General features: G+C 39.1%; 1 protein-coding gene and 1 pseudogene across 1 annotated transcript in view; one reads left to right on the top strand and one right to left on the bottom strand.

Annotated features, from left to right (window-relative positions):
• Nucleotides 1-16,795, bottom strand: part of CCDC73 (coiled-coil domain containing 73) — a 167,872-nt gene that overhangs the window by 124,061 nt on the left and 27,016 nt on the right. The window contains exon 2 of the mRNA XM_050759024.1: nt 14,320-14,469. Within this exon, the coding sequence (XP_050614981.1) occupies nt 14,320-14,454 (135 nt within the window). The 5' untranslated portion in view covers nt 14,455-14,469. The remainder of the gene's footprint in view (nt 1-14,319; nt 14,470-16,795) is intronic.
• Nucleotides 12,470-12,822, top strand: LOC126935713 (60S ribosomal protein L34-like; annotated as a pseudogene).

Raw genomic sequence — 16,795 nt, 5'->3', positions numbered from 1 at the left:
GAGTTAAGGAAGATTCCCTCTTTTTCTATTGATCAGGATAGTTTCAGAAGGAATGGTACAGCTCCTCTTTGTACCTCTGGTAGAATTTGGTGGTGAATCCGTCTAATCCTGGCCTTTTTTTGGTTGGTAGACTATTAATTATTGCCTCAATTTCAGAACCTGTTATTGGTCTATTCAGAGATTCAACTTCTTCCTCGTTTAGTCTTGGGAGGGTGTATGTGTCCAGGAATATACCATTTCTTCTAGATTTTCTAGTTTATTTGTGTAGAGGTGTTTATAGTATTCTCTGATGGTAGTTTGTATTTCTGTGGGATTGGTGGTGATATCCCCTTTATCATTTTTTATTGCATCTATTTGATTTTTCTCTCTTTTCTTCTTTATTAGTCTTGCTAGTGGTCTATCGACTTTGTTGATCTTTCCAAAAAACCAGCTCCTGGATTCATTAATTTTTTGAAGGGTTTTTTGTGTCTCTATCTCCTTCAGTTCTGCTCTGATCTTACTTATTTCTTGTCTTCTGCTAGATTTTGAATTTGTTTGCTCTTGCTTCTCTAGTTCTTTTAATTGTGATGTTAGGGTGTTGATTTTAGATCTCTCATGCTTTCTCTTGTGGGCATTTAGTTCTATACATTTCCCTCTATACACTGCTTTAAATGTGTCCCAGAGATTCTGGTACATTGTATCTTTGTTCTCATTGGTTTCAAAGAACATCTTTATTTCTGCCTTCATTTCATTATTTATCCAGTAGTCATTCAGGAGCAGGCTGTTCAGTTTCCACGTAGTTGTGCGGTTTTTAGTGAGTTTCTTAATCCTGAGTTCTAATTTGATTGCACTGTGGTCTGAGAGACAGTTTGTTGTGATTTCTGTTCTTTTATATTTGCTGAGGGTGTTTCACTTCCAATTACGTGGTCAATTTTAGAATAAGTGTGATGTTGTGCTGAGAAGAATGTATATTCTGTTGATTTGGGGTGGAGAGTTCTGTAGATGTCTATTAGGTCTGCTTGGTCCAGAGCTGAGTTCAAGTCCTGGATATCTTTGTTAATTTTCTGTCTCGTTGATCTGTCTAATATTGACAGTGGGGTGTTAAAGTCTCCCACTACTATTGTGTGGGAGTGTAAGTCTCTTTGTAGGTCTCTAAGAACTTGCTTTATGAATCTGGGTGCTCCTGTATTGGGCACATATATATTTAGGTTACAGCTTCTTGTTGAATTGATCCCTTTACCATTATGTAATGGCCTTCTTTGTCTCTTTTGATCTTTGTTGGTTTAAAGTCTGTCTTATCAGAGACCAGGATTACAACCCCTGCCTTTTTTTTTTTTTTTTTTTTTTTTTTTTTGCTTTCCATTTGCTTAGTAGATCTTCCTTCATCCTTTATTTTGAGCCTATGTGTTTCTCTGCATGTGAGGTGGGTCTCCTGAATGCAGCACACTGATGGGTCTTGACTCTTTATCCAATTTGCCAGTCTGTGCCTTTTAGTTTGAGCATTTAGCCCATTTACATTTAAGGTTAATGTTGTTATGTGTGAATTTGATCCTGTCTCTATGATGCTAGCTGGTTATTTTGCCCACTAGTTGATGCAGTTTCTTCATAGTCTTGATGGTCTTTACAATTTGGCATGTTTTTGTGGTGAATGGTACCAGTTATTCCTTTCTATATTTAGTGCTTCCTTCAGGAGCTCTTGTAAGGCAGGCCTAGAGGTGACAAAATCTCTCAGCATTTCCTTGTCTAGAAAGGATTTCTCCTTCACTTATGAAGCTTAGTTTGGCTGGATATGAAATTCTGGGTTGAACATTATTTTCTTTAAGAATGTTGAATACTGGCCCCCACTCTCTTCTGGCTTGTAGGATTTTTGCCAAGAGATCTGCTGTTAGTCTGATGGGCTTCCCTTTGTGGGTAACCCAACCTTTCTCTCTGGCTGCCCTTAACATTTTTTTCCTTCATTTCAACCGTGGTGAATCTGACAATTATGTGTCTTGGGGTTGCTCTTCTCAAGGAGTATCCTTGTGGTGTTCTCTGTATTTCCTGAATTTGAATGTTGGCCTGCCTTGCTAGGTTGGGGAAGTTCTCCTGGATGATATCCTGAAGAGTGTTTTCTAACTTGGTTCCATTCTCCCTGTCACTTTCAGGTACACCAATCAAGCATAGATTTGGTATTTTCACATAGGCCCATATTTCTTGGAGGCTTTGTTCATTTTGTTTCATTCTTTTTCCTCTAATCTTGTCTTCTCACTTTATTTCATTAATTTGATCTTCAATCACTGGTATCCTTTCTTCCTCTTGATCAAATCAGCTACTCAAGCTTGTGTATGCTTCATGAAGTTCTCATACTGTGATTTTCAGCTCCATCAGGTCATTTAAGCTCTTCTCTACACTGATTATTCTAGTAAGCCATTTGTCTAACCTTTTTTTCAAGGTTTTTAGCTTCTTTGCAATGCATCAGAACATGCTCCTTTAGCTTGGAGACGTTTATTATTACTGGCCTTCTGAAGCCTACTTCTATCAACTCGTCAAATTCATTCTCTGTCCAGTTTTGTTCTCTTGCTGGCGAGGAACAGTCTTCCTTTGGAAGAGAAGAGGCATTCTGGTTTTTGGAATTTTCAGCCTTTCTGCTCTGGTTTCTCCCCATCTTTGCAGTTTTATCTACTTTTGGTCTTTGATGTTGGTGACCTACAGATGGGTTTTTGGTGTGGATGTCCTTTTTGTTGATGCTGATGCTATTCCTTTCTGTTTGTTAGTTTTCCTTCTAACAGACTGGCCCCTCAGCTGCAGGTCTGTTGGAGTGTGCTGGAGGTCCACTCCAGACCCTGTTTGCCTGGGTATCACCAGTGGAGGCTGCAGAACAGCAAATAGTGCTCCCTGATCCTTCCTCTGGAACTTCATCCCAGAGGGGCACCCACCTATATGGGGTGTCTGTTGGCCCCTACTGGGAGGTATCTCCCAGTCAGGCTAAAGGGGGTCAGGGACCCATTTGAGGAGGCAGTCTGTCTGTTATTGGAGTTCAAACGCTGTGCTGGGAGAACCACTGTTCTCTTCAGAGCTGTCAGGCAGGGATGTTTAAGTCTGGAGAAGGTGTCTGCTGCCTTTTGTTCAGATATGCCCTGCCCCCAGAGGTGGAATCTAGAGAGGCAGTAGGCCTTGCTGAGCTGCAGTGGGCTCTGCCCAGTTCAAGCTTCCCTGCTGCTTTGTTTACACTGTGAGTATAGAACCGCCTACTCAAGCCTCAGCAATGGCAGATGCCCCTCCCTCTGTCAAATTTCAGCATCCCAGGTCGATCTCAGACTGCTGCGCTAGCAGCAAGAAAGGCTCCATGGGCATGGGACCTGCCAAGACAGGCACGGGAGGGAATCTCCGGGTCAGCCAGATGCGAAGGCCATGGGAAAAGCACAGTATTTGCACAGGAGTGTACTGCTCCTCCAGGTACAGGCAATCACGGCTTCCCTTGGCTAGGAAAGGGAAATCCCCTGACCCCTTGCACTTCCCGGGTGAGGCGACACCCTGTCCCGCTTCGGCTCACCCTCTGTGGGCTGCACCCACTGTCCAACCAGTCCCAATGAGATAAACCAGGTACCTCAGTTGGAAATGCAGAAATCACCCGTCTTCTGCATCGGTCTCGCTGGGAGCTGTAGACTGGAGTTGTTCCTATTCAGCCATCTTGGAAGCGACCCACTCTATATGTTCTTATTGCAGAATTTAGTCCATTTACATTCAATGTTATTATTGATAAGTGAGGACTATCTCTTGTCATTTTGTTATTCTTTTTCTGGTTGTTTTGTGGTTTTCCTGTTTTCTTCCTTCCTGTCTTTCTTTCAGTGAAGATGATTCTATCTAGCAGTATTTTTTAATTCCTTGCTTTTTATTTTTGTGCATCTCTTGTACAGTTTTCGATTTGAGGTTACCATTAGGCTTGCAAATACTATCTTTAACTCATTGTTTTAAAGTGATAACAAATTAACACTGATTGCATAAACAAACAAGCTAATTACCAAACAAGCAAAAAGAAAACTTATAAAAACTCAGTAATTTAACTTTGTCTCCTCACTTTTTACATTTTTGTTGTTTCCATTCATATCTTATATACTGTCTATGTCTTGAAAAGCTGTAGTTATTATTTTTGATTGGTTCATCTTTTCATTTTTCTACTTATGAGTATTTTACACATCACACTTACAGTGTTATAATATTCTGTGTTTTTCTGTGTACCTACTATTACCAGTGAGTTTTGTACCTTCAGATGATTTCTTATCGCTGATTAACATCCTTTTCTTTCAGATTGTAGACTTCTCTTTAGCATTTCTTATAGGACAGGTCTGGTGTTAATGAAATCCCTCAGCTTTTGTTTATCTGGGTAAGTCTTTATTTCTCCTTCATGTTTGAAGGATATTTTCACTGTATATACTATTCTAGGGTAAAAGTTTTTTTCCTTCAGCACTGTAAATATATCCTGGCCTGTAAGGCTTCCACTGAAAAGTCTGCTGCCAGATGTATTGGAGCTCCATTGTATGTTATTTGTTTCTTTTATCTTGATGCTTTTAGGATCTTTATCCTTGACCTTTGGGAATATTATTATTAAATGCCTCAAGGTAGTCTTCTTTGGGTTACATCTGCTTGGTTCTCTATAACCTTCTTGTACTTGAATATTGATATTTTTCTATAGGTTTGGGAAGTTCTCTGTTATCCCATTGAATAAACTTTCCACTCATCTCTTTCTCTACCTCCTCTTTAAGGCCAAAAATGCTTAGATTTGCCCTTTTGAGGCTATTTTTGCGATTTTGTAGATAGATTTTGAGGCTTTCTTTTTTCTTTTGTCTCCTTCGACTGTATATTTTCAAACAGCCTGTCTTCAAGCTCACTAATTCTTTCTTCTGCTCGATCTATTCTGCTATTATGAGACTCTGATGCATTCTTCAGTATGTTAATTGCATTTTTCAATACCAGAATTTCTGCTTGTCTCTTTTTAAATTATTTCTATCTCTTTATTAAATCTATTTGACAGAATTTTAAATTCCTTCTCTGTGTTACCCTGAATTTCTTTGAGCTTCCTCAAAACAGCTATTTTGACTTCTCTGAAAGTTCACATGTCTCTGTTTCTCCGGGACTGGTCCCTGGTGCCTTATTAGTTTGTTTGGTGAGGTATGTTTTCTGGATGGTCTTGATACTTGTGAGTGTTCGTCAGTGTCTGGGCACTGAAGAGTTTGGTATTTTTTGTAGTCTTCGCAGTCTGACCTTGTGTGGACCTATCCTTGGGAAGGGTTTCCAGGTATTTGAAGGGACTTGAGTATTGTGATCGAAGTTTTTTGTCACTGCAGCTGTATTTGCACTAGGGGGCACCACAAGCCCAGTAATGATGTAGTTCTTGCAGACTCAGAAGTATTGCCTTGGTGGTCTTGGATAAGATCCAGAAGAATTATCTGACTTACTAAGCAGGGACTCATTCTCTCCCCTTACTTTTTTTTTTTTTTTTTTTTTTGAGATGGAGTCTTGCTCTGTTGCCCAGACTGGAGTGCAATGGCACAATTTTGGCTCACTGCAACCTCCACCTCCCAGGTTCAAGCCATTCTCCTGCCTCAGCCTCCCGAGTAGCTGGGATTACAAGCGCCCACCACCACCCCCGGCTAATTTTTTGTATTTTTAGTAGAGACGGGGTTTCACCATGTTGGCCAGGCTGGTCTCAAACTCCTGACCTCGTGATCCGCCCACCTCGGCCTCCCAAAGTGCTGGGATTACAGGTGTGAGCCACCGCTCATGGCCTCTACTCTTAATTTCTACCAAATAAATGGATTATCTCTCTGTGCTGAGCTTCCTGGAGGTGGGGGACAGGTGACACAAGCACCCCTGTAACCTCTACCACTGGGACTGCACTGGGTCAGACCTGAACCCAGTACAGCACTGGGTCTTACTCAAGGCCTGCTATAGCCACTATCTGACTACCACCAGTGTTCACTCAAGGCCCTAGGGATCTACAATCACCAGGTGGCAAAACCAGCCAGTCTTGTATCCTTCTTTGCAGGGAAGTGAGTGTCCCTGAGCTCTAGGCAGGTTCATGCCATCCAGGAGCCAGGGCCGAGTCAGAAACCTAAGGAATCACCTGGTGCTCTATTCCACTGTGGCTAAGCTGGTACCAAAACCACAAGACAAGATTCTTCTCACTCTTCCCTCACCTTTCCCAAGGCAGAGGAATCTTTCCCCACGGCCACCACCACCACAGCCAATGGGGAGTATTGATAGGGTACCACTGACGTTCACTTAAGGCCCAAGTCCAGGCCAGGGCTCACCCTTCAGGACAGTGGGCTCCCCTCTGTCCCAGGGTAGGTCCAGAGTTGCTGTCCATGAGCCAAAGCCTGGAATCGGGAACCCCTAGAGCCCACTTGGTGCTCTTCCCCACTGTGGCCAAGCTGGTACCTAAGCTGCAAGACGAAGTTCCCTTTATTCTTCCCCCTCCTTTTCTCAAGTGGAAGGGGTCTCTCCTCATAGCCACCACAGCTGTGAATATGCTGGGTCACACCTGAAGCCCGCATGTCTGAATCTAACTCAAGGCCCATAGCATGTACTACTTGGTTATTGCTACTGATTATTCAGTGCCCAAGGGCTCTTAAGTCAGCAGGTAGTGAATCCTGCCAGAACTGCGTCCTTCCCTTCAAGGCAGCTGGTTTCCTGTCTAATCCAGGGTGTGTCTAGAAATGTTGTCTGGGAGTTAGGGCCTGGAATGGGAGCCTGATGATTCTGCCCAGTGCCCTATCCTACCGTGGCTTAGCTGGTATCCAAGTTGCAAAATAAAATCCTCTTCCCTCTTCCCTCTTCTCTCTTCAAGCAGGAAGGAGTCTCTTTGGGAGCTGTACCCTGCACTGCCTGGGGTTGAGGGAGGGGTGGCGTAAGCACTCCCTTTGCCACTCCGACTGGTGTGTCACTGGGTCGCACGCCATCTCCACTGGCTCCAAGACCAGTCCAAGTCCACTGGCTCTGAGAGCAGTACAACACTAGTACTTGCCTAGGAAGTGTAGTCCTTGTGGCCTAGATTGGCATTATTTGGAACCCCCCCAGCGGCAAGGCTTGCTGAAACTCAAGTTCAAACCACTGGGATGGGCTATTCGCCTCTGGCGAGGGCTGGTCTGAATGCACTCTCCATGGGCACCGGCTGAGTTCTGCCTGGTGTTGGGAGCACTGAGTTCCCACAATTCCTGCACTTTCCTTTAACCACACAGATTTTCTCCACATCATGTGGCCATTGCAGGGGCTGGGGGAGAGGTGGAGTTGGAGATTCAAGACTGTCTTTCCTACTCTCTTCAGTACCTCTTTCAGCAATATGAAGCTAAAACCAAGTACTATGACCACTCACTTGATTTTTGGTCCTTATGAAGGTGCTTTTTTGTATAGATAGTTGTCAAATTTGGTGTTCCTGCAGGGAGGACAATTGGTAGAATCTTCTATTTGGCCATCTTGCCCCCACCCTCAAAACTTAGTAATTTAAAACAATATTTTATTAGGTCTCACAATTCTGTACAATGATCGGGCTTGAGCAAGACAGTTCTGTTTCACATGCTATGGTCATTCTTGCAGAAGCATTTATATGGTAGCTTGGCTAGGGCTGGGATGACAGTGACTTCTGCTTACACTCCAGTGTCTTTCCCCATGTAGCTTCTGATCATTAAATAATCTATTTTGAACTTTATGACATAGCTCTGGCTTCCAAGAGGATGTGTTCTAAGAGAAAAAGCCCCAATATGCGAGTATTTATGAAGCCTCTGCTTAGTAACATGATTGCTAATGTTTCGTTGGCCAAGAAAGTCACATGACCAGGGCTAAGTTAATGTAGGAGTGATCTACTTAAGGACATGAAGTATGGTTCATTGGGAGCCACAAATATAACAACATCATTTATTTACTGGCTGTTCACAGATATTTAGACTGCTTATAACTTTTCCCATTACAACAATATAGTAAATATCACTGTAGCAAAATATTTGCCCAAGTAAGCTCACACAAAAAATTATCATAGATAAAAATATAAACTGCTCAGACTTAATGAACATGAAATTTTAAATTCCAATTTAAACAGATAAAACTGAATTTCTATGCATTATCTATATTAATTTACATCAAAAAGGAAAAAATACAGTAGTATTCATTCCTGAAAACTCCAGCCAATGCTGGAAATTATCAATCTTTTTAGTATTTTTCCAATCTGGGAATCAAAAACTGATTATCTCATTTTTGTTTTAATCTGCATTTATTTTATTAGTAGTAAAGTTAAGCATACTTTTGTACATTTTATGATTACTTGTATTTCTTCATTCTGTTCATTCTTCTGTTGGGTTGTTTTGATTTGGAATATTTTGTAAATAAGATATTGATTTTTTTATTATTTTGCATGTTGCAAATATTTTCTCTCCATCACTTTGTTTTTTAAGAGACTAAGTCTTGCTTGTCACCCATGCTGGACTGCAGTGGTACAATCACAGCTCACTGTAACCCTGAACTCCTGGGATTAAGTGATCCTCCTGCCTCTGCCTCCTGCCCGAGTAGCTAGGACTATGGACACACGCCATCATGTCCAACTAATTAAAATTTTTTCTTGTAGAGAAAGGGTCTCATTATGTTGCCCAGGCTGGTCTCGAACTCCTGGCCTCAAGTGATTGATCCTCCCACCTCAGCCTCCCAAAGCACTGGAATTACACAGGTATGAGCCACTGTGCCTGGCCAGTCACTTTTTTTTAACTTTATGATGGCTATTATCCTGTAAAAGCTAAGAATCTAGCCATCATATCCAGCCATCTTTTCCTTTATGAAGGATAATCTCTATTCCCAAGAATATAAAACTTGTTTCTTATATTTTCTAGTATTTGTATGGTTTTCTTCTTTGCATTGAGTTTTAGTTTTCTTTTCTTTTCTTTTTTCTTTTTTTTTTTTTTTGAGACAAGCTTTTGCTGTGTCACCCAGGCTGCAGTGCAGTGACACAAACACAGCTCACTGCAGCCTTGATCTTCTGGGCCCAAGTGATCCTCCTACCTCAGCCTCCCAAGTAGCTGGGAATACAGGCATGTACCACCACACCCAGCTAAAATTTTGAGATAGAGTCTCACTCTGTAGCCCAGGCTGGAGTGCAGTGACGTGATCTTGGCTCACTGCAACCTCCGCTTCCTGGGTTCAAGTGATTCTCCTGCCTCATCCTCCTGAGTAGCTGGGATTACAAGCACCCACCACCATGCCCAGCTAATTTTTTGTATTTTTAGCAGAGATGGGGTTTCACCATGTTGGCCAGGCTGGTCTCAAACTCCTGACCTCAAGTGATCCGCCTACCTTGGCCTCCCAAAGTGTTAGGACTGCAGGTGTGAGCCACCACGCCCGGGTCCCAACTAAAATTTCTTAAGTTTTTTGTTGAAAACAACCATGTTGCCCAGGTTGTTTTCAAACTCCTGGCTTCAAGTGATCCTCCCACCTCAGCCTACCAAAGGATTACAGGTATGAGATACCAGACCCAGCCCTGGGTTTTATTTTTGTGTATAAGGTATGTATGAATGCTCCAAATACCACTTACTACTGTTCTTTTCACCCATTGAATTGACTTATCTTTTTAATGATTTATTTATTCCTGCAACTATGTCACATTTTAAATTATTACAGCATTTGAACATGGTTTAATATCTGATAGAGCAAGTAGTACTTCACTCTTCTCTTTTGAAAATGTTATTGGCTATCCTCATGTATTTTTCTTACATATATAACTTTAGAATCATCCTACCAAGCTCTAAAAAACACTGCATTAGGTTTTGATTAGCACGGTATTAAATTTGGGGATTCTTTGAAGGAAACTCTAGAAATGAAAAAGGTAATCATTGAAATTAAAAACTCTAAGGAAGGTTAGATAGCAGGTAAAAACATCTGAAGAGATAATTAGAAAACACCACAATGAATTACACAGAACTCAGTACAGAGAGGCAGATAGGAAGAAATATAAGAGAGTTAAGAGTCAAAAAGGATAAGATGGCATGGGCCAATATGCTGTCTATTGGGGTTTCAAGAAAAAGATAATAGAGAAAATAAGGGGCAATACTCAAAAAAAATCACAGCTGAAGTTTTTCGTAACATTCAGGTATCAAAATGAGTCTCTAAAAATATAGATAAATCCACACCTAGACACATTAAAAATAAAGATCATCAATGACAAACAGATCTTAAGAGCGAATAGAAATGATGAATTACCTACAGAGGAAAACTTCTAAATAGCAGCAAAAGAACTCAATAAAATCTCTTTAAAATACTGACAGAACACAAATGTAATCTACAATTTCATGGCAAAATAAAGACATTTTCTGGAAAAAGGAAAGTCTAAAAGAGTTTACCATTAACAGACTTTTTAGCATTGAATTAGAGGAATGTGAATTAGCTGGACCAGTTTCCGGAGTACACAGAAGATGGCTTCAACTTTTTTTTTCTTTTCTTTTGAGACAGAATCTCACTCTGTCGCCCAGGCTGGAGTATAGTAGCGTGATCTTGGCTCACTGCAACCTCTGCCTCCCAGATTTAAGCGATTCTCCTGCCTCAACCTCCCATGTAGCTGGGATTACAGGCACCCATCACACCGCCCAGCTAATTTCTGTATTTTTAGTAGAGACGGGATGTTGGCCAGGCTGGACTTGAACTCCTGGCCTCAAGTTATCCACCCATCTCAGCCTCCCAAAGTGCTGGGATTATAGGTGTGAGCCACCGTGCCTGGCCGGCTTCAACATTTTTTATCTGGATAAAGGCTTAGGAAAATAATTAAGACCTTAAATTATCCTCTTAGAGGCCAGGCAAGGTGGCTCGCCCATATAATCCCAGCACTTTGGGAGGCTGAGGTGGCTGGATCACAAGGTCAGGAGATCGAGACCAGCCTGGCCAACATGGTGAAACCCTGTCTATACTAAAAATACAAAAATTAGCCGAGCGTGGTGATGCATGCCTGTAATCCCAGCTGCTCAGGAGGCTAAGGCAGGAGAATCGCTTGAACCTGAGAGGCGGAGGTTGCAGTGAGCTGAGATCATGCCACTGCATTCCAGTCTGGGTGACAGAAACTACCAAGGAGAAGTATTAAAAATTTGCGATAAAGATTTGGGAGGGCATGAGACAAAATCAGTATCTCATAAGTAGTTCCTGAATAAGATCTGTTCTTGCTTACTTGTCACACATACCTGCAAAATGTCTGGTACAAGAATATGCACAGCAATATGAATAGCAACTGTTTTCATAAAAACCAACAACTGGAAACCACTTAGGTATCCATAACTATGTTAATGAAAACAACAAACCTTGGTACGTTTACATTATAGATACTACTCAATGATAAAAACAAACTGACTACAAACACGCACGACAAGAATAAATCTCAAAAATACTACACTGAGTAAAAAAAAACCCTACACAAAATAATATATACTGAATGATTCCCCTTATATGAAAATCTAGACCAGAGATATACTAATCTATAGGGGAAAAAAATTAGAACAGGGGCTGCCTCTGGATGAAAAGGGGTGAAGAATTTTATTCTACATAAATTTCATATTGAAAGAAAAAATAAACAAATACTAAAATCTAGTTAATAATATACATACTGAAGCATATAATTTCCAACTTATTTGGAAATGAATCCCAAAAATAAGACCAATGACAGACAGATATACTATGAGATCAAGTATAGAATCTGGGTAGTAGGTATATTAGGTTCCTATTACTACTGTAACAAATAACAAACTTAGTGGCTTAAAACAACTCAAATTTATTCTGTTGCAGTTCTGGAGGTCAGAAGTCCAAGGTATCTGCAGGGCTGCATACCTTCTATAGTCTCTGGGGGAGAATCCATTTCCTTGCCTCTTCCAGCTTCCACTTACATATGTTCCTTGGCTCATAGCAATTTCCTCCATCTTCAAAGCTAGCAGCGTAACACCTTCCAATCTCTTTCTCTTTGACTATAACATCTACTTCCACTATCACATCTCTTTCTCGGACTCTGATTCCCCTGTCTCCCTCTTGTAAGAATGCTTATGAGTACTCTTGACCCACTCGAATAATCAAGCATAATCCCTCCATCTCAAAATGCTTAGTTTAATCACACCTACAAAATTCCTTTTGCCATATAAGGTAACATATTCACAGGTTCTTGAAATTAGGACATGAACATGCTTGGGTGCCATATTCTGTCTACCACAATGGGTGGATGGGTGCTCACTGTGAAGTTCTTTCAACTATTATGTACGTTGGAAATTTTCCTAAAATGTTAGGGGGAAAATCTAGGAATGTAGGAAAAGTACTGCCATCAGGGTAAATGTGAAAACCAGTAACTGTCTTTTTCTAATGAAAGTAAGGGAGTTTTATCCCCTTTTTAAGAAGAAAGCTCTCTTTTCAATGAGGAATTTCATTGTTAGTATTATGTACTTTTACATTTGATTATTAAAAACATTGTTCCTCTTCATCCAGGGATGGCATCTTAGAGGCACTCAAAATGGTCCAGCATTTGACGCATCATCATGGGCTTTCCTACAATACAGCCTCTAACAAAACGAGTTTGTCCCAATCCCCTGGTAATAGAATTGTTTACCTTTACACCAAGAAGGTTGGGAAAGCACCAAAATCTCCATGTGGCATGCCTCCAAGTAGACTTCAAGGAGTTTGTTATGTGAGACCTAAAGTTCTTATGAGGTTGTCTTGAAAAAACGTGTCAGCAGAGCCTATGGTGGTTCCACGTGTGCTAATTGTGTCCATGACAGGCTCAAACATGCTTTCTTCATCAAGGAGCAGAAAATCCTTGTGAAAGTGTTGAAGGCACAAGCACAGAGTTTGAAAGCTAAATTTTAAAATAAAGCTTTCTTGGGTAATAAAAGAAAAAGAAGAAGAAGAAAACACTATTCCTTTTCTAATCTGAAATTTTTCAGAAGCTTTTTAAAAGAAGCATATTTTTTAAGTTGGAAATATAAACAGACCAAAGTATAAAATTTAAAACATAATAAAACAGAATATTGTTTTAAATGGTGACCAGAAGTTGTTTCACTTAGGAAAGAACATTTTAAGCTAATTTTAAAAAACAGTTTTTTATAATACTTATCCAAAATACTATTTTTAGCAGAATTTCATCTTAAAACAGGCTTTTATTACACTAATAAGTAACTTTAAATAGGATGAACACCATGGTATTTAAATTTTCTTATTGTAACAATAAATTTCAATATTTTTAAATCCTAGAACAATATTCATATTATTATATAATAAAAATGTTGTTTCAGCTCTTTTTCTCTCATTTATAGTTTATTTTCAGAAAGTCAGTAAATTATATTGATTCTTCTTTCTGCCTCTTCTGTTCTATCTTCATGGTCATATATACATCCTAGTGAACTCATTTCTATATCATTATTGCAATAGTTTTATGGTTTATTTTTTTCTCTCCAGAATCTTCCAAGTTCAATCTATCCTATATAGAGTTAAAATTTAGACCCATACAAGTCTCAGAAATAAAATGCTTTTTAAGGGGATTTGCACAATATAGATATCCTGCTGAAACCAACATTTTTTACTTTTTTTTTTTTTTTTTTTTTTTTTTTTTTTTGAGACAGAGTCTTGTTCCATCACCCAGGCTGGAGTTCAGTGGCGTGATCTTGGCTCATTGCAACCTCCACCTCCTGGGTTCAAGCAATTCTTGGGACTCAGCAGCTGGGACTACAAGCATGTGCCACCACATCCAGCCAATTTTTTGTATTTTTAATAGAGACAGTATTTCACCATATTAGCCAGGCTGGTCTCGAATTCCTGGCCTCAAGTGATCCACCTGCCTCGTCTTTTACAATTTTATACTAGACATATGCTTTAAGAAAAAATCCCAGTTGCCACTTTTTAAAATAAAGATATTTGATTCTTTTAACCCAGAATATTTACTACATACATTTATTTTGTCACTTAATCATATACTGCTTTGTTTCATTATTTAATCATTTCATAGGCATCTGTATAATAACCTTAACAAAAATGTAATCTCCCCAAGAGCGATTCTTTTTCATCAGCCATGTGTCTAAAGAGGGTGCTATCTGTGCACTGCCAGGGATTCAATAAATACTAGTTGAGTTATCAGGTACTTAATCTGAAAACCCCTCTTTTATTTTGTGCTTTAGTTTCCTAATTCTTATTTCCCATTCCCTGATCATTGACTTAATCTGTCCTATTCTCTTTTACTTCATTAATTGGACTATATACTTTATTTCTAAACAAGAGGGATTTTTATGTCTTTTTTATTCTTTAAAAAACAATAAACTAAACAAAATCAAGTTTTCTTATTTAACAAAAGCATTTTAAAAAGGAGCTTACCCTTCTCATACGCAATTCTTCTAATGCTTCCAGTAAACTTGTTTTGAAATCTAATAGCTGAATAGAAAACAATGTCTCTGAAGAACTTTGAAGAGTAAAAGTAGATGATGACTCAGTATTGAAGTTGTTTTCCATATTAATATTTATTTCCTGTAATGTAAAAAGGTCTTAACTGAAAAAAAATAATTTATCTAGGTTTTTCAAGTAAAAGCATAAGTACCATAAAAATATGACAACCTGTATCCCATAATCCGCCAATTTCAGCACCGATTAACAGTTGTGTCATCACTCCACTCTAATGCTGACCAAAAAAACACTTAGCAACAATGGTATTATTCTGTTTCTCTATGGTTGAAGTCTTTTCTGGCAGCTGAGTATGCTCAAAGGCCAAATTTTCCTCACCGGTCTTCTAAAGACTGGGTTCGTGACGTTGCAGGCAAGTTGCTTCATGCCAAAGCTGGGATACACATTCTGCTTCCTAAACTTTGCCTTGACATAAAGCTTCTTTGTGAAGATGATGTAAATAGTAATATGAAATCTTTAAACTCAACATAGTTGGAAGATGAAGGCTGTAAAAATTGCCTTTTATTAAAAACCAAGATAGTTAAATACCTTTCTCAACCCAGAAAATGTATGAGTCAGGCTGCAAGAAACTTTTCAACTTTTCAATATGAAACAATTATCAATTCACAGGTAGTTGCAAAAGAATGTACAGTGAGGTCCTATACACCATTCACTTAATAACCCCTGCAAATGTTAACATCTTGTACAACAAGAGTACAGTATTAAAAATGTGCATCTGACTTCGGTACAATCCATGGAGCTTATTAGCACTTTACCAGTTATACATGTACTTATTTGTGTGTATGTGTCTGTGTGTATATATGCTTTTGGCAAGTTTATCATATTTATAGCTTCATATAACTATGACCTCAATTTAAGATACAGAACTCTAGCATCAATACAAGCTTCTTCAAGCAGCTTCTTTGTTGTCATACCCACTCTCTTCTCCCATCCTTAACTCCGAGAAAATACTAATCTGTTATCTATCTCCGTAATTTTGTTATTTCAAGAGTGCTCATAAATGGAATCACACATCATGTAACCTATGGCTTTTTTTTTAGGTTCATCCAAATTGTTACATGTATCAATAACTCATTCTTTTTTATTGTTTAGTAGTATTTTGTGGTATGGATGTATTATTTACTTAACTACTCACCCACGGAATAACATTTTAGTAGTTTCCAGTTTGTGACTATTATGAATAAAGGTGCTATAAACATTTATGTGCACATTTCTCTGTGACCATAATTTTTCATTTTTAGAGATAAATGCCCAAGAGTAAAATTGTTGGGTTGAGTGAATATTCAGTCCATTTTTAGTTGTAAAGGAAACTGCCACATTATTTTCCAGAGTGGCTGTACCATTTTCCATTCCCACTGGCAATGTGCAAGTAATCCAGTTTCTCCAAATTTCTGCCAGCATTTGGTGTTATCACTATTTTTTTTATTTTAGCCATTCTGATAAGTATTACACTAATAAGCATTCTCCAGAGAAACAGAATAGGATAGGTATGTGTGTATATCCATGTGGGGGGGGGTGTATGTATATATGTGAAAGACTCATATGCACATATATATATAGACACAGACCTACACACACACACATGCAGAGAGATAGAGAGAGACATTTTAGGGAACTGGCTTACACAATTGTGGGGACTGCCAACTCTGAAATCTTTAGGGTCAACCAGCAGGTTAGAGACTCAGGAAAACGCTGATGTTGTAGCTCAAGTTCAAAAGCAGTCTGGAAGCAGAATTCCCACTTCCTTGGACAACCCTAATCTTTTTCTCTTTTGGCCTTCAACTGATTGGATGAGGCCCACCCACATTATGGAGAGTAATTTGCTTTATTCAAAGTCTGCTGATTTAAATGTTAATCACAGCCATAAAATACCTTCACAACATTATCTAGACTGGTATTTGGCCCAGCATCTGGGTACTATGGCCTAGCCAAGTTGATACATAAAATTAACAGCAGTGCATGTGCATAAAAGAAACTTTCTAAAAGGAAAATTTTCATTCCTGAAAATGATGAGGTATGTTATTTGGACCAATCCTCCTACTAAAAACAACTAAAAATTCTAAATGAAACATTTTTAAATCTTCTCAAAAGCATCAAAGACTGAAAAGATAATAAAAAATTATGGAACCAAATTCTAAATTCTAAAAGAGACCAAGAACCAAAAAGTAGACCAAGCACTAACAGCTATCTTTACCCTGTGGGGACTTGACAAATGAGGCAAAATTAAACTATAGCTTTTATGAAGTCTGATTTAAAACGTACAGAATTCAAATTTAGGGCTTACCAAAATCTAATAAGAGACTCACTACATTAAGTAGAATTCAAAAGAGTTAAACTCTCACGTAAAGCTGAACCAAAAGTAACCCACCTTCTACAGGAGAGGTGCCTTGGT

The sequence above is a fragment of the Macaca thibetana genome, chromosome 14 (assembly GCF_024542745.1).
Source record: "Macaca thibetana thibetana isolate TM-01 chromosome 14, ASM2454274v1, whole genome shotgun sequence".
NCBI lineage: Eukaryota > Metazoa > Chordata > Mammalia > Primates > Cercopithecidae > Macaca > Macaca thibetana.
The sequence above is the reverse complement of the archived record's forward strand: the minus strand, read 5'-3'. Positions and strand labels throughout refer to the sequence as shown.